At 41.3% G+C, this 19256-nt stretch overlaps 1 protein-coding gene across 1 annotated transcript in view; it reads right to left on the bottom strand.

Moving 5' to 3' along the window:
• CLVS1 (clavesin 1) overlaps positions 1-15718 on the bottom strand; it is a 250228-nt gene extending 234510 nt beyond the window's left edge. Inside the window, exons 1-2 of the mRNA XM_019527715.1 lie at positions 15574-15718; positions 1489-2110 (exon numbers count right to left, since the gene is read on the bottom strand). Of these exons, the coding sequence (XP_019383260.1) occupies positions 1489-1877 (389 nt within the window). The 5' untranslated portion in view covers positions 1878-2110; positions 15574-15718. The remainder of the gene's footprint in view (positions 1-1488; positions 2111-15573) is intronic.
• Between the last annotated feature and the right edge of the window lie 3538 nt (positions 15719-19256).

The raw sequence follows: 19256 nt of genomic DNA, 5'->3' as shown, positions 1-19256 counted from the left end.
TCACACAGCACGTGGCAGCACAGCTTGGCCCAGGGCACCTGGCCCCTGGCACTGCCTGTGCCACTTTTCATGGCTCCAGCCTGGCTTGGTGCAGTGCTGTGCACCTTTGGGCAGCTCTGGGCCACTCAGATTGTCACCTGGCATCCTGCACCACCCTCAGGGACTGCCTTGCTGGCTGGGGGCTGGGTCCTGTGTGCACAGAAGTGGCTCAGTCTGACAGGTGGGGGAGCTGTGCCTGGAGGGCCCCAACTGCCCCAATGACCACTGCAGCTATGGGTGAGCTATGGGCTGTGTGGGGGGGGCTGAGGTCCTGTGGGGCACAGGTGGGAGACCCACCCCTCCCAAGATGCCCCCCATGGTCCCCCACACCCTCACAGCCCCCCCTCCTCCAGGCCCTCTACCCCTGCTTACTGGGAACAGAGCCCAAGTCCAGGTCACTACAGTCTGCACTGCTCCTTGCCCCACACGTGCTGCAGTATGCTGCAGCATCAGGGCACAGGGCAGGCATATAATGCTCCAGCCAGCTACCAAAGCTTCTCTTTGGAGGACCCGAGCCTCTGGTTGCCTCAGGGCCCTGCTTTTTTCTGCGGGTTATTTTTTGATAACTGGATAGCCAGGTATCAGATTTTGAGTCGAGTCCAGAATGCCTCTTGGCACGTCTAAAACTGCTTTGAGACATGGCAAGAGGCACGTGTGGGCTTGTCTGGACACACCCAGTGAAACTAAAACCTGGAGATTTTTGGTTAGGCTCAGAGTCAGACCAATCACTCATTTGGGGTCAGGAAGGAATTTTTTCCCCACAGTCAGACTTGTACAGTCTGTGACGATTTTTGCCATTCACTGACATGGGGGGCATGGCCCTCTTCCTTGGGACACTTAAGAGTATTTTAACAACCCATGCAGTGGCAAGACACTGATTGCCATTTTTTCCCTGCTTTGCTATGGCAAAGCACCTGAGGACACAATGCCTTGTAGTTGTGTGACAGTGTTGATTGTGTAATATTAGTTATAGGTTAAACAAGGATTTGTATGGGATGGTTTAGATAAGGATGCTCCTCCCTCAGGCAGGGGGTTGGACTAGATGACCTCCAGAGGTCACTTTCAGACCTACTTTTCTATGATTCAGAGGTCTTTACCCCCAGACAACCTGTGCAGCTCATCACTAACATCCAGGATATAATTATATAATAGGTAATAAAATATGTACTGCAAGTAATGAATATTTGACTATAAACGCTGCAATATTTTTGGAAAAATACAAGCTACTTATTTGAAGCAATGGCGTACAGTAATTCTGCTGCAGTACATACATAAGAAATGATGGGTGATCCGATTAGATGAAAGCTATCGTGAAATGGACTGGTGTTTGGAATATGCTTTTATCAGAATGATCTTGCTGTTTGAAATATGGTGACTAATAACCAGTGAACAGGTTATAAAAGCATCTATGTCTGCATGTAAAAAGATAAGGACATTATCTACATTTACCTACTCTGATCCCAGTTGGCTGCAAAGAGCAGAAGAATCTTTCTGCCACAATGATCACGATTTTCCAGTACTCCGGGGAACCCATCAATCAGAGCTCTTTTGATCCCTGGATCATCAGCCTTGAAGTTTTTGAACATATCCAGGTTTAACTGGCGGTACTGGAAGTACTGGGCCAGCAGTCTGAAGGCCTCTGTTTGGTGAAACTTCCTGGCTCGGAGAAATCTCAAGATGAAGGCATCATCTGTACGTAAAAACCCAATGTCAGGCCTGGTGATGATCATATCCCTGACTTGTTGGATATCCTGATGCAAAATGTCTGGGTTTTCATTCAGTTCCAGTCGGGCTTTCTCTATAGTCTCTGGACTAAGTCCAGCTTGTAAATGGGTCATCTCTGCAAAAATTTATTTTCAAAATCCTTATCTTAAGATAATTTAGGAAGAGAAATGCTGATCCCATTCAACTGATGGTCTGCTGTAAGTGTGATCCATTCAAAACCTTTTTGCATTTAGGCAGATATTTGACAAGTAAAATGGGAAGGTTTTTTCATATCCTTGCAGGAAGCATAACATTCAGTTCGTAGGTACTGTAATCCAAAGGAAAGTGAAGCTTATTCCACTGCTTACTAAAAAACAAAACAAAACAAAATTAAGAACACGGAGAAAGCAAATGTGTTTCTGAGCTTGTACATAATAACTACACCCTCTTGTATATATCAACTATTAAGAGGTTAGTAAGCAAATAGCATAATGTTTTTGACGTCTCGAACATAAAATAAAAGGGTGTCAGAAAGCATTCAGAAATTATAATGATTTTGAGCATTTAGCAGCAGTAATGTTTTACTGGATTAATACTAAATTATTCTTTATTTATTGAGTCTGCAAAAACTAATGTGGAAAGCCACCATCCCAGTGCATCCTGTTATGCCATTCCTGTGACACAAGCACCTTTTATGGCTGCCCTGGCCAGGCAACAGTAAGAAAAAAGTGTGATATTTTTACTCATGATGAGACAAAATGTGTTCTGTTCTGATAAGTACTGCTAATAAAAAGGACATTTTTAGTCCCCTAAATATACAGATTTAGATTTTTCATGATGAGCCTATCAATTTTTAAAAGTTGCTATTATTGTTAGTTGTTATTATATTATTATATAAATGTTCTCTTTATATGTGACAAAGTATATAGAGAGAAGTGTGATAAAATAAAAAAATATGACTTTTACTTAGCATCATTTTGGAGTTGGTGATGTCTCCTAGAAAATATTTTCCACTAGGGAGTTTTTTTCTTCTTGTTTTAAAGTTTACCCTCATTTTTTCCTGAGGTAACATTATGCCTAAGCCTATAATACAAAGGCTTTATTTCACTGTGTTTTTAATCTCAGGCTAATTTATGTGTATTGCCTATCCTGCCAGAAAAAGGCCCAGCATTTTTGGCCAAATTCTTGTCTATCTCTAAAAGGATTTTTTGCAGTTTTTTTGGCACATAAATCACTGAAGTCGATTCTAATTCACCCTACATAATAGCTACTGAGGCATCTACCTTCACTCGTGAACAGCTGGAGTCGTAAATCCAGCTGGGAAATATGTACATTTTCTATGACCCTACAAAACTTTCCTCCCAGAAAAACCACAACCAGCACATTTTTGAAGCAAAGAAGAGGAAGGTATCCAGTCAGGCTCTTAGCGCAACAGACTACTGGTTAGATCACTTGCCCAGCAAGTGCTTTCCCCACCAATACTGTTCAATGCCAAATGCAGAAACAGAACTCATCTCTCTCCTGCCCAAGTTAGTGCCTTTCTCACATGGCCACAAAGTTACAGTTACTCAATTGTTCTCTTCCTGTCCCCACAGTTTTTACCTTCCTATGTGGTGGGAGGGAGTGGGGCAGTGTTACCCCCTGCCTGGGATCTCTTGAGTGTATATTAACAATCTTTTATAGAAGCAAGGTGTTGGCTGTCATGGGTCCCCTACTTTATCTGTATCAAGTTAGGGTGTAATGTCTTGTGTTGTGTCAGGGTTGATGGTCGTTTTACGAGAAACTTGGATTATGGTTTTGTACAGGGTGGTTTGGATAGGGATGATCTTGCCTCAGGCAGGGGGTTGGAGTAGATGACATCTGGAGGTCCTTTCCAACCTGACTTCTCTACTATTCTATGACTCCCTTCTTTCTTGGTTGTTCAGAGGCCCAGCTTCAGCAGAAGGGATGGAGGGATGGAACTATGTAGCCCGTGGCCTAACTGGTTAGGGGACATTGGAGGGATTGGTAGACATAGCTTAAGCTTCATCTGATTGAGGGGGATATAGAAGTAGGCTCCTGCATCTTGTGCAAATTGCCTAAGCACTAGGCTACCAGGCTAAAAGGTGGGACAGCTCTTTGTTTAGAATACTCCCTCAGAGTGAGATATATATTGTGTAGCCCCCCAGTGTAAATCTAGAAGAGTCAATGTATTACGATTAATTTCTGGGGCCACATTAAGCTGCCCATTGAGAGAGTATGTATCTATGTAACTATGCATTTCCCTGGTGGATTTGAACTACACTCATGAGGTAAGATGTATACTATTTATTCCATATGTGGCAAAGATTTAAAGTTAGATTGGGATTTGGCCCTTTATCATAAGGAATACTAGCTGAGCTCAACCTCAAGCAGAAGCTATACTGTGGAACAGGTTTAATTACCTTGCTGTAAACATTACAGGTATTTTGTCTCCATTCAGCTTTTACAGCCAGGTACCTCATAGGCATTCATTATCCTGATGTATATAAACCATCTTCTGAGCAGTGAAGACATATCCAGAGGCATCATTCATTGGCAGCTGTTGAACAGCATCCCTAACAGAATTTAAAGCTCAGCAAAGATGCCAGTCCTGTATCTATTGATATTTCTCCATCATTATTATTCTTGGTGAGCACATTGTATCTCCACCCTCCTTGACTTCCTGGTTCCTTGTCACCTTAGCTTTTTAAGGGTGTTTTTGGTAGTAATTCCTATCTACCAAAGGAAAACTGTAACCATTCTGTTTAACTCAATTGTCTCAATTGTCTTGAAGCTCAAAACATGAGAAAGTTTCACCATGAATAAATTGTGAAATGTGTTTGATAATTTGAACACTTTAAATTTGATACTCTAGACCAGTGGTTCTCAGCTTCTTTAGATTTGAGGCACCCCTCAGAAAATGCCAGCTCTTAGTTTTCTCTTGTTCTTTGACCACAGAAAAATAATAAAGCAAGACTTGTGTTGAAAAGAAATCTGAAAGACCACAACAGGTCAGAATGTTTTGACACTATGGGTTCTTATTTGAAGTCTCATGGTTTATCTTGTAACTCATGTTAGCATAGCTAATGGTGCTAATGTTGCATGGAACGCTGTGGCACACTTGAAACGATATCAGCAAACCCTGGTTGCGAATCACTGGTCTATATGTTTGAATATATGTTTTATGCTAAATTCTTATTTTCAAATTTTTACCTTTTTTTAACTACAACTTTTGCATGTTTTCATCCCTTTTTTTTTCTTTGCCTTGACATTTTTTGATAAAAGTTTGCAGGAAAACCATCTGGCTATTATAGGTATGACAAAAGGTGCTATAGGATCTTTTAATCAGTTTCAGTGATGGAAATCAGGAGATACCTCTACTGAAGTCAACAAAGTTACACCTATGTAAAGCAGGACCAGAACGAGGGCCAATTTTTTCAGGCTTTAAAAGTGTTCAGGGTCTTTTTTATGTTGTATATCTCAAAAGGAACTTTGTTTATATTTATGTATTTATTTATATCCGCTAGTGATGGATGTTCTTTATTTTATTTGAAGAAAGTTTCTTGAAGTATAATGAAGGCTTAGATAATTAAAATATTGTTTTGGCTTCATTAATACCATTGATTTCTGGCTGCCATATCAGACCCTTGGGGCAGTAGTAACAAGTTTGACTTCACATTGAAGGCTGCTGCAAGTTTTGTTAGCAGTACTGTAGTGAAGGCAGGGAGAATAGGGTGATTGCCCTGGGCACTGAAGCAAAGGGGTGCCAATAGGCACTGCCCAGCCAGGGCAGGGTGCAGGACGAAGCTGTGAGTGGTTTGTTTGGAGGGGCATGGGGATGGGGGGAGGGTGGCTCCTGCTGCTGTGTGCACACCCAGGCAAGCATGGGGGGGTGAGGGGTCACGTGCCCCTGGATATTTGCGTGGGGTATGGATGGGCTGCCACTGTGGGCTTTGCTCCAGGCACCAAATTTTGTTGCTATGTCATTGTTTATTAGTGATCAGGAGCTTGTGGAGCACAGAGGACATGTGGGATCACCATTTTTTCAGCTGCATCTTACTGGCCCCTCATTCCTCTACTGTAATTGAGGGTCTCAGTACCTAAATTTGAATGTAGTGGAATCAACTGTCCTTTGCACTGTGATAGGTTAAAAATAGATTTCAGATTTCTCTCAGGACAAAGCTTTTTGTTCTGAATTAGCCCCATGTTATAAATACCTGTGAAGTACTGAGATAATACTCTCCTCTCCCCCCAAAAATCTGACCTGATTGAAGTTACTTGCCACTCAAGCTGCATGTGTGCATGACTGTCCCAAGATTGGTTTAATGTGAATCAAAGCCTGGGGCAATCACAGACTCATAGAGAAGTAGGGCTGGAAGGGACCTCCATAAGTCTTCTAGTCCAAACCCCTGCCTGAGGCTGGATTATTCCTATCTATTAGGGCTCTGTGAAGTCAATTCAATTTGGAGGAGATTTGACCCAATTTGGTGGCCAAATCTGAATTGAATTGGGAGACCAATTAAAAGGTCCAAATCAAATTGGAAGCTTCTGAATCGATTCAGAAAAGATTCAGTGCCACTTTGGAGATTCAGCCATAGACTAAACAGGCAGCAGTCCTCACCACGCTGGACACAGCTGCCTCCAGCTGGTAAGTCTGATTGTGGTGGGTGGAGGGGGGAAGTAAGGGATGTGGAGGGAGCAGATCAATGCCCCCACAGCAAGGGAGGGATTGGGGCTGGGGCTGGGACAAGCTGCCCAGCCGGGGTGGAGGGGTGTGGGATGCGGATGCTGCTGCAACTTGCCCAGCCAGGGCGGGGGAGGCGCAGGATGCAACGGCAGCATGCTGGGAGCAGGGGCTATGCCCTGCTGCCACTTGCCCCCTTCCACCCAGAATGAGCCACACCTGCATCATGCCCCCCACCCCTGGCTCCACAAGTGGCAGCAGGGTATAGCCCCCGCTCTCAGTACTGCTGTGCCTGCATCCCACACCCCCCCACTCCCCTCACCGAGTCCCATACCCCCCTCACACCCCCAGCTGGGCAACTGGTCCCAGCCTCAGCTCCAATCCCTCCCTTGTTGTGGGGGTGTTGATCTGCCCCCCCATGCCCCTTCCCTTCACCCTCCACTCACCACAACAGACTTACCAGCTGGAGGCAGCTGTGTCCAGTGTGGTAAGGACTGCTGCCTGTTTAGTCTATGGCCAAATCTCTGAAGTGGTGCCAAATCTTCAGATCCAATTTGGCTGATTTGAATTGGGACAGTGATTCGAATCACTGAATTGAATCGCTGTGCTTCCAAATCAGCCAAATCTGAATCCAAACAGAATACTTGCCACTTCTCACAGGCCTACTATCCATACCATACTATACAAATTCATTGTCTAACTTCATAGCAAAACTATATGATCAGCCTGACACAAGACATAACACCCTAATCTGCCACAGGTAAAAGGGGGGGGACCCATGACAACCAACATCACACTGCTGTAAAGTTTGTTAATATATGCTTAGGAGATCCCAGGAAGATCATCAAACCTGAGATAAACTCCATGGCAGTTTTTAGTCTTTGTGTAAACTAAGTGAGGGGGAACTCCACCAATGTCAGCTGAGAATCTGAGCCTTATTTCATAATTAAAATCTCAAATGAAATGTGGCATTAACATAATTTTATTGCACTTAATTAAGTTTTTAATTACAATAGTCACTATACAACCGATTAGTGGCACTTATTTAAAAGTGACACCACCAGTGTTAGGAATGTAGTGTACAAACTGGTACACTTTCCAGTCTATTGCAGCAGTATCTCAAAATCAAAACAAATGTGCTGTATCAGTCCTGCTCTGAAGACTGCTCAGCTAAAATGAAGGTGCAAGAAGGGAACTGTAGCTGCTCTGTCTTCTTCAGTGATCTGGAAGATGGGATATAGGGCACCCTCAGCAAGTTAGCAGATGTCACCAAGGTGGGGGAGTAGTAGATACACTTGAGGGTAGGGAAAGGATTCAGAGAGACCTAGACAAATTGGAGGACTGAACCAAAAAAATCTCACACAGTTCAATAAGGACAAGTACAAAGTACTGCATTTACGATGGAACAGTCCCATGCACTGGTACAAGCTGGGGACCGACCGGCTAAGCAGCAGCTCTGCAGAAAGGACCAGTGGACAATAAGCTACGAAGGCTAACAGCATACTGGAATGCATTAGTAGGAGTGTTGCCGGCAGATCAAGGGAAGTGATTGTTCCCTTCTATTCGGCATAGGTGAGGCCACACTTGGAGTATTGTATCCAGTTTTGGGCCCCCCACTACAGAAAGGACATGGACAAATTGGAGAGAGTCCAGCAGAGGTCAACAAAAAATGGTTAGAGGGCCAGGGCACATGACTTCTGAGGAGAGGCTGAGGGAACTGGGCTTATTTAGTCTGGAGAAGAGACGATAAAGGGGAGAATTAATAGCAACATTCAACTATCTGAAGAGTTGTTCCAAAGAGGACGGAGCAATATATTTGGAGATGGTCCCGCTTTGAGCAGGGGTTTGAACTAGATTACCTCCTGATTTTCAACCATAATTTTCTATGATTATATGATTCCCTCAAGTAAATTGGAAAAACAGTGTTGGGTCTGTTCTTAGTTATGACACTTAGCTATGATCTCTAAGAAAGCACACACCAACTGATAATTTATAGAGTGGGACTGCATTTTGCCTTGCTCTGTCCTTATCTGACCATCTTCTTTATTACATCCTTTATTACAACCTGCTGGCAACAAGTATCACAGTTAAGTAGGAACAAATTCTAGGCAGGACAACTGCAGCAGTATTCTGACCCCTCAACAGAACAGGATTCAAACTAAAGAAGAATCTGGCCCATTGATTTAGTGTTTGAACAATGTTGTTCTTCCAGATTCTTACAGTATGGGTGAAGAGTTTTTGTTGTTGTCATTTACAGATTGTTTAACAAGATTTCCACGCAGCCAGTTGCACAAATGATGCCACTTTGTGGTCTTATGATTTATCACTATAAGTACCTGCTCTGAATAGAAATAGCAGCCATAATGCACTAAACAGTTTCAAACAGAGAGAGCTGCAGTCCCTACTCGACTGTGATGGCTGTTGCCAGAAAGCAATTTGGGAATGTCTGATGTAATTAAAACGATTTATTTTCAAATACATTTCACAGTTTATTTTTATTGAAATGAGTCTCTTACCCTGTGGAACATAGTGATCTCTGAGCTGAACAAAGTTTTCTCTGAAATACAGTATTGACACCAGTGAGATATACAGATATACTACAAAATAATCCATAATGCATGTAAACAATGCAGTAGCTGTCAGAATCAAATGAGAAATCATGGGAATAGATCCTCAGCTGTTGCAGTTTTCTGTAGCTCCATTGAATTCAAGGGAATTACACTAGCTGAGGATTTAACATCCACATGGTTCTTACAATGGTAACCTATTTTCTGCCAGAGAGCTACCCAATTTAATTGTCACTGCAGTTCCTTAAATGGTACTGATCTCTTAAAATCCCTCAATGCATAACAGACGCACATTCCCATTATCACACCCACACATTGGCATTTCCCCTCCTCCACTTGTTTTGTCTGACGTATATGAAAAGCTCCAGATTTAAAGCTAACTTTGTATCTCTATTCCTTCGTATAGGAGTGCTGATATTTTTTCCTCTTTAATATTGCTGCTTTGTGATGGCACAACAGAAGCTTTGTTATAGACTCAGCAGCGTTGGTTTTGTTATGACTTCGCATCTCCAAAGGAACTGCTTCCTCTGTTGATGTCCTTTCACAGCCTCCTAAAATAAATAGTTCCTTCAAAAAAACAAACCTCAACTATAAGAAAGATGCAATAATTAACATGATTGAAAACACAAAATATAGGAAAATATATTCTTTATCAAATCTGTCACATCAGATACCCTTTTAAAAAACTCTGTTTATTAAGTTCACACAAAGTCAGAGAAAGGGACAGTCTGGCTTTAGGATGATTTAAAATATTGAAAATATTCTGGAATCTCTGTTCAGTAGCCTACTTTTTTGTCTTGTTCAAAGGACAATATGTAACAATAGTGCTTACACTTATGAGAATAGTGGTAAATACACATGTCTATGGTGTTCTCCATTCAAAGTTTGTGTTTTACAAATTCCATTGAAGTCATATTACCTGGTGCCAGGAAACTGAGGCACAGAAGGTTCAAGTGACTTGCCAACAGATCATATCACAAGTCAATAGCAGTGTTAGAAATTAGAAGCTTGCTTCCTAGTTACCATAGTACTATCTGCAACTATAACTTGTGACTTAGGATTGATAAAGTAGTATACCATCTCACTGAAAATCTGGCAAATTCCAGCTTTCTAATGAGACACACATTTTTTTCACCAGACCTCTTGCTATTATCCAATGAGATATTAATATCACAACATCCACAACTTGAAATACTGCTCTGACTTAGCCTTTTCCCATCAATTTTTTTTCCAACCTGAGTTTGCCTACCCCTACCTATGAAGCTAGATACAATGCTGTATACGAGCTTGTTGTCACAGCTTCCAGTAGTATAACTGCTTTGGTCCAATTCTCAGCTGTTTGTACGCATAGCTCCGTTAAGATCTGGCTCCATAATATAATTTCTAACTACTGACATTCATGAGGATATTGGCTGCTAAAATCATGCTGAAAGGGAAATGTGTGGGCAGGAAGTGAAGCAAGATGGTAATCCAGAATGACTTCATTTCAAAGTGTGGGTGTCATATCATTACATTGCTTTTTAAAATATTTCAATGTTATCTTAGGGCTAGATTCTGCTTGGCAGGGACTACTTAATAATAGTGAGGGGGAGATGGAGTGCTAACTATTTATGGTGTATGTGTGGCTCCTCACAGGCCTCTTTTTATCTTTATACCACCTCTATGAGGCAAGGAGTTGTGGTTATCCCCATTTTACAGAGTGGGGACTGAGGAATTAATGCAGGGAACAGACATTGCATTTACTCCTGCATAAGTCATGCCTGTGTTTGTCCCTGAACAAAATATCCTGGGATTGCCATCACCATTCTAATCAGGGTTAAGTGAGTGACTGAATATACTGCTGGTTTTCTATCACCAGTTCAACATCCTCCCCCAACCACCTACCTGTCTCACACCTATTGTCTCCCACTCCCTCTGATCCCCACTACTGTAGATTTGCATTTTCACAGGCCTACATTTTGCATATTAGCTTCTTTTTCACCATGGAGAACACACAACACCAGCAGACTCTCCCTATGCCTGAAGAAGGGTGTTTGTGCCTGAAATCTTGCAAAGAACAATTTTTCCAACTATGTAGTTGGTCTAATAAAAGATATCACATGTACACCAAAAACCTTGTCTCTTGCTTTTCTACCATTGATTCAGTGCTGCAATCCTGGGATAACTCTACAGACATAGTCTGCAATATCCTAGGATAAATTATTATTATTCCTCCTGTTCAGGAAACTTTTTTAGAATTTATCCCAAGACAATGACCTGGACATCTGTATGGATGTACTTTGTCTTAGGGTAAAATAGTTTATCCCAGCTTAAATTTGACATCTGTTTGCAGCCTAAATGCATCTTTGATCTGGACCACAGAGACTAAATGATTTTCCCAAGGTCATTGAATAAGTCTGGAACAGGGAAATGCATATGGGTCTCTGAAGTCTCAGGTTCATGACCTAATACCGGCACCTTACTATAGTCTACATGATGCTATGGTTGTGTTGTACCCTGGAGAAGATATGCAGCAGTGTGGATGCACTTCCTATGCACTAGGAAACTCAGTGAGACTGACTGCAGTGCTCCTTCCATGGCTGTATAGCTTCACTCTGTCCCTAGGGTAAGACTGGGCTTAAATCCAATATAAGCCTCAATAGTTTAAATGTTTCTTTACTTTTATATGTTCATCTGCTTTAACTTCTCCCATCAAAATCCAAGAGGCTATTGGGGTCTCACCCCCCAAGCATTTTCTGTTCCTCCACTGAGGAGCTAGATTTGCTCAGTGAATGACGTGGGGAAAATATCTGATTACATTATGTTTTTAACAACGGTATTTATTTTCTCAAATTGCACTCCAGAGTTGTAGCCTCTTTTGAATGTGGAAATAGGAAACATTTGTCATGCTAACAACATCAAGTGATTCAAAAGGCTTCTAAACCCTTGGACAAACAATTACATAGTTTAAAAAGGGGTACTGAGACTTCCTGCTTGTGTGCACACACACATGCTGATCTGGTGTAACTGTTTTATCTATCCATGCTGTACTACAGTAAGGGAAATCAGATTGTGGCATTTTAACCCTGTTTCATTTAAGGTGTAAGCACATTTAATTTCTGTTTAGTAGGGATAGGAGTAGGTAGATGAAACAGTTCTAGTATCTTCAGCAGAACTGTAGGAAATCCCTAAGTCCCCACTTAATATGGAATAATTTTCATCCATCTATACCCTGAGAATTTTCTGGTCTTGGGAATCTAGCTAAGGTTTAAATACCAACATTTCTTTAAGTTTAGTAAAACCAACATGTCAGAAATTCCAAACACTCTCAAATAACAGTCTTTTGCAGTTTAAGACAGTTATAGGTTTCCCATGGCCCACATTTATCTGTCCAGAAGTGGTAATTTAGCCATGGTACAATACAAAACACTGCAGAAACTTGATTAATATTTGTGGTTTCTGCACTGCAAGTAGAGCAGCCAAGACTGCAACATCTACTTGCATTTGTTCCTGTTGTTGTTATGGGCTTAAAAGCAAGAAGATAGGTGATTAGGTTGCATAGCATAAATGAGATCCAGAATCTGTCCTGGTACCTTTGGGACTGGAATTTGGATAATTTACTATCTATTTATCTACTTAGCTAGTTAGCTAGTTACCTACCTAACCAATGTTTCAAGGAGAGAGTTCCATTTTGGGAAACCAAACATTTTATAAATACGTATTTTGAACATTTCTGATAATGGGAGGATTGTAGCCTTCCTCCAAATAAATTGATATGATAAGAGAACCAGGCCTAAATTAAATGCAAATCCGTGGAATGTAATCTATGAACAAAGGCATCCAAAATATGGCAGATTCACTTGGCAGTGAGACCCAAAGTTACACATGCCATCCATGAATATATATCAAACAGCCCAAATGACACTTTGCATCCTGCCAAAAGTCCTATAGTTAGAGGCTATCATCATAGTAAGTCCAATGGGCAAGAAGTATGCAGGTAGCTTAATAGTCTTCTTGTAGAATATATTATCAGTAATGCCTAATAACAAGAAATGTTACATATAAACATGACATCTGTGAAACATACATAAATCTGCATTAAAAACTAGCAAAATACTCAAGTCAGGGGGTCACTGTGTGTGTACAGAAGGTTATGGACAGTTATATGTATATATTGGGTGTGACACTATCATCTTACATCTTTAAAAACATGATTTAATGTCTCATTTAATTTGTTGTTTTGATGTACATCTTAAATGTTGATTCTTAAAAACTAATAATTAGAGTACTAACATGTACTCTAACGTTAGTTGTACATTACTGGCCCAGTTCCGTAGCTTTGACTTCTAATTTAGATGATATAACATCTCACTAAAGACAATAGACATATTTTCTGAAAAAGGACTGCAGGACTGGGCAGGATAGAATCTATAATGTATTTATTTTGAAAGAGAGAGAGAGAGAGAGTGAGAGAGAGAGAGAGAGAATTTCTTTATTAATGAAATGAGGAAATGCTGGAATTTTCCTGTTGTTTTACCTTTCAGCTATACCCTATCCTAAACACTCTCTTTCTCTCCCTCTCTGTACCAAAATTACATTAAAAAAATTAATTTCCTTTTAAAATGGATGTAGATTTGGATTCTCAGTTGAAAAAAGTACCAGACATGAGAATTCTGATTTCTTCAAAGCCTTCAAAGAAAAAAAACAGCTATTTGGGAGGAATTCTCAGATTAAATCTTAGGAAACTGTATTAATATCAGGAGCAAAGGGATATTTACTTATCCATGAAAACCAGTATGGGACACCTCTCACTCAATTCCCCCTTTCTATAGAGGAAGAATTATACTGCTGCTCTTCTTTATTATGTATAAGTGTATGTCTCATTGGAGCCAACATACTACAGCCCATATACATATGCATACAAACAGAAATAATAATACTGTACTAATAAATAGTGACATAAATGCTTCATCAGAAAAGCATATAAATGGAAAGCTGCAGTGACTTACAGGTCCAAGATTTAAGGAAATGATCTTCATTTTGCTATAGAACTAGTCATGGCATTTGTATTTTCTCTGACATAGTCTTCTTCTACAGTGGAACAGCAGAAGCTCATCCTAGCATTTGAATAAATTATCCTCTAGGTTCAGAGCCAATAGATGTTAATGAATGTTATATATTCATGTGAATCACTGCCTCTGGGTCTGATACTGCAACATGCTGTTGAAGTCAATTGTACTACTCCCCTAAGTATGTGTTTCTCAGTGTAAGTAACAGTTGCAAAGTCAGGCTCCACAAGAGCTAAGTGATCATCAAATAACAAACTAGGAACTTAAAAGTTCTTAAAAATAGATTTTAATATCTCAAATTGTTTTGCACTACATTGCAAAAAGCTGATTCCTCAATGATTTTCAAATCTAGGATGAGTCAACAAAAAACCCTAAAATAACCACCAGTATTTTATAACTGTCAAAACTGCTTATGTTAACAAAAAAAACTAACCCTTTCAATTTTGAGCTGGACTTTCAATACAAAACAGTGAAGGATTTAGAAGGTTAATCGATTGTTGGCTGAAATAAAAAAGTCCTTACTTTCACTATGCAGTGTATGGTATAATGCCGTTACATAATATGCCATTTACACATTGACACTGCATTAACTTTTTAATATACCACAAAATCTGAGTTCTCATCTGATTACTCTGAAAGCACATAAAATCTGTCTTTATCTAATTTGATCTTTCCTTCCATATATGATCCTGTCACTGACAAGTGATGAGCAAAGACCAGCCATCTGTTCCTTAACTTCATTATTTAGAGTAAATATGTGAAATAAATTAGAGTAGCTCCTATAAAAAATGCAAGGCTTGTTTTGCAATTGTTGCTCCTTTGTTTGAAAAGCTTTACCTTAATGGACTCAGTTTTCCAGTGCGTGAGGAAGCAACTTAATTCCTGAGTTCCTGCAGTACTGAATCTGAGGGGAGCCTGGGCAGGAGTGAGTCACCCCTAGCCCTCCCACATGCAGCATAAATGACAATTTCCCATTGGGAAGCCAGAACCCTTGACTGCCCCTGTTTGTTTTCCTCATCCCACATCCTGGCGCCTCAGGTTTAATCTGCCTGATGAAAACAGGCAGCAATTTGCTGAGAAGCAGCAGCTACCTACTGGTCTTTGGCAAGTGCCCCATCTCTCTGTGCCTGGCTGGGGTCCTTCTCGGCTCTCTTCACTCTCCCTTTTTCCCAGTCATCTTCTCCCTCCCTCCTTTTGTTGTGCAATGACCTCATTCATCCCAACTTTCCTCTCAAAGTTGTGGCCCTTCCCCTGCTCTCCGGGATCCTGGAGGTTATTATTTATTGTTATTGCCAATCCCCCCTTCCCCCTCCTGGGGATGTGTCAGAGCATCCGAGGGCAGGGACAGAAAGGCAGCGCTGGGGGAGGCAGAGGCGGGCAGGGATGAGGTGCAGATGGACTGCAGATGGGAGCTGTCCACGCGCGGGAGTGCTGAAACGCCGCAGCCGCGGCATTGCAACAAGGAAAAATAAAAGGGGGGGAGAGGAGCTGCTGCAAGAAGAGGGGGGGGGGAAAGAGGAGATCCAAATACCTTCACAGAGGCAGGCAGCCTTGCCTAGGGGTATTTTTCCTGCAGGCGTCCTCGCAAGATCCCCGTCTTCCAGGTTCAGCCTCAGATCTCTCTAGAAAACTGTGAATGAGAGAGCACCAGCTGCACGGGGCTATGAATTTTTGGTAGGAGGCGTGTGCACCAAAGCCTCTGTCCTTCCCCGGTAGCTGGCGTTCCCCTGGGTCCTAACTGCCTCCCTTCAAACTTGGTCCTCCAGCAGGCGGATTCAAGATGAGGACGTAGGATGCGATTCTGTGACAGATGCTTTCCAAAGGAGCTGTGATTCTCTCACTGAAGGCAGGCTAGGAATGCATGGCAATAGCATACTGCTTCCATGTAAGAGCTTCTGTGCTGTCAAACACAGCATTGAGATCCTGAAAGATGGATTTATTTAATTTAATTTTTATTTTTATTTTTTTGGTGACTCAAATAAGCAGCATGAGCTACACTGGGCTGATTCAGGGAAAGAAGGGAAGGGGAATCCATTTCCTTTTATTTTCCTGACTGCACCTTTCCTGGTAAGTGCAAAGCTCCTGAAAGCTCTGGTTCCTTGCTCTGCAGAACCATGGCTGTGATTCTGTCCAGGAAATCTAGGCCTATCACAGAGAAAGCAATCCTCATTCCTTCCCCCCAGATACTTTACTATCACTGGCTTAATGCATGGAGACTTTATAGGTCCACTGGTTAATATTATACAGAACTAAATTCCCTTCCTCCTAAACATTTCTCTTTCAGTATGGTGCCTTATAAGGCCTTGCCTATGTGAGAAACAAGTTTGCATGTATTCTGTTGGTACAGTGTAATTAACAAATAATTTTGACAGAGTTCGGTCACAGGTCCTTGTGCTGAAAATTTTAGCAGCAAAAAGCATGTTGCACTGTCCTTGATAAACAGTGTTTGATAGACAAAGGTGCCCCACCATGTGGGAAGTTGTTGCTATGTATTGTGGGGCAGCCACTATATGCTGTGGGATGCTTACAGATTTTTTTAAGAATCACAGGGAATAGGGGTCAGATGTTTCTCATTGTTTCTGTTCTATCTGATAATCAGTATCTCTCCAATGGCAGTCATAAACTTCACACTGAAAACATGCATACCACAAGGAATGCATCTCTCTTCTCCATTGTCAGTTTAAAGCATCTGATGAAGTAAACTGTTGCTTATAAAAGCATATGCATCTATGATTTAATTAGTCTATAAGGTACAAATCTACTCTACCTTCTGCCTAACTTCAAACTAACATGGCAACTACCTCTCTGCTTAAGAATAAAGCTACAATTCTCTTCTGTTGGTGTGGAAGCAGAACTGAGACAAACTCAGCTGGCTATTGTTTCTGGAGGCTATGTTGTACAGCTCTTTGTGGAAAAAATTATCTTTGTGGCCTCACAGCTTAGGGCCCATTCAACAAACGTTGAATGGTAGGACTGAATTCTGATGCGAACTGGAGACAACTCCAAATTTTCAGATGCAGAAGGGTATGTTCATGGAACTGTATGCTAAATTCTCTCCTGTCTTGCAGTGCAAAAACTTGAGTAGAGAATTGTCCTTCCACTAAAGAGGTAAATAGTGCTGACTGTGCAGAAGTTGCAGTTGTTCTCACATTACAAGGCCAAATTTTTAGCCATACTGGACTTTCTGACAAACTGAAATTAAGGGCTGAAAGTTAACCCCCACATCACCCTTTCTCCAAGTTCCCCAGCTAAGACCCAGTCTTCCTCTCTCCCATAATAGCTCCAAAACTCCTCATCCTTTTCTCCTTGCCTAGTCATAGTGTCCATGGGTGACTGGTGCCTTGACTTGAGTCCGGGGGGTGGGCACGTGCTCTTGTCCTCCTCTTTGTAATTTCAGATTACCCCCACCTTTCCCCAGTCACAATCTTCTCTCTTTTCTCCTAAGTCTCCTTGAACAACCAGTCTGTATCATCTTGTGCCAGTTCTCCAGATTGTGATCTTTTCTCTTCCTTCCAGTCACTGTTTCCTTCTGATGTCCTTGACCACATATTTTTGCTCAGTTAGTGTATCCTCCCTTGTCTCTGATTTCAGTGTGCCACTGCCATTTAGCTCCCCATTCTTTAACCTCTAGCTTATTGTCCTTGCTTCTTTACCCAACCAGCCCCAGTCCCCATCCACAGGTTCTAGTTTCCTCCATCAGCAATGAGCATGAAGACAAATGTAGAATTAGTCTTCAAAAATTTAGCTGCCAAATTCTTACTTTTCCCTACTGGGAATGTATAAACTATGCTTTCTCAAAAACTCATAACTTGACCAAATTTGGACAGTTTTTCCTGTGGATGGCAAGAAGTATATTGCTAATACCAATAAGTCCATCTCAAAGTCTGAAGTCCCTTTGCTTCAAAGAATGAAGGATCTAGAGCTTGTCAATAAAATAATGGTGAGGATGTTTGCTATGCACATTTTCAGAAATGGATGAACCATCTTTGGTGTATCTTAAAAAATAAACCAGTCTTGAAGCAGACCCTCACCTTGAAAAATTTCATCTCAAATGATTAGTACTTACTAGTTGAAAACTGAAAATAGTGTCTTATAATGAGAAATGTTGGGTAATTTGAAGTATGAGCAGTGTCACCAGTCTTGCCTAAAATTCAGAAATTATTTTGATTGACATGAAAGTGACAGCTTTTGCTTCACTAGCCAAGGAAGTGAGAAGGACTCAGGAGGTGGGGGGGAGGGAAGGAACTGCCCCCTACTTTTACCTTAAAATGCTATCCAGGTTTAAAACTGGGACAGCAAGTATTTTGCAACCTCTGACCCAGCCTCATGGGGCAGAAGAAATAAATCAGCTTCTTCCAATGACAGGGCAGGCAGCTCCACAGCAAAGCACCTTCACAGTTCTCTAGATCAGTGGTATCAGCAGATATTTAAATTCTTTAAAGAGATCAGTTTTGAGTTTTCATTGTTTTATTTTTATCATCCTACTGCAAGCTTCCAGTTCTTGTGCATATGATAAAGATTAATATACTAGTTGCAGTAACATGGCAGTACTCTTTGGTAATTGTTAATAATATTAAAACACAGTGCACATGACTCTATAGATCAGCTCTACTATTGGTCAGCCTATTGCGTTGGCTCTTAAGTGGTCTCAAGGTTTTGCTGCTGTTTGCTGTTTTTTTGTCCTCAGGCCCTTTAAATTAAAGTTACCCCTGCTAGACGACCAACAGACTGCAAACTCCGCTTGTGATCCAAGATCCAACCCTGATTCTTCCCATTTTGTGCATTAGCACCAGTAATTAAGATTTTCCAGACCAAATTATGTCCTCAGTGACACCTCTGCAGTGCAGTGGCCTTCAGTGGATGGCTTTGTTCATAGGTGTTTGGAGCTTACTGAACTATTCTGTTGATGGTGTTCAAGGTGGAATACAATCCTGTTCTCAGACTCATTTATTGTGCTGTCTCTGAAGGGTAATGGAGCAAAAAGCAGCAAAAATGTAACATTTGTCACTGAAGCCAGTAGAGCTGACTGAATATACACAAGCAGATTGATTTAGCAGGAAGGTGCACGTTTTACACGGTCACTTCTCACAGCAAATGAATGTATTGATACTCAGCTTACTATAGTCTGGCTATTGCTATTTTCAGAGACATCTCTGCTCTGTTTCAATAGAAAAACCTGTGAGGCAAGAAAGAACTTTGACTATAAGATATATT

Source organism: Gavialis gangeticus, unplaced genomic scaffold (assembly GCF_001723915.1).
Source record: "Gavialis gangeticus isolate Ggan-Ray unplaced genomic scaffold, GavGan_comp1, whole genome shotgun sequence".
Taxonomy (NCBI): Eukaryota; Metazoa; Chordata; order Crocodylia; family Gavialidae; genus Gavialis; species Gavialis gangeticus.
This window is presented reverse-complemented; position numbering and strand designations above follow the sequence as displayed.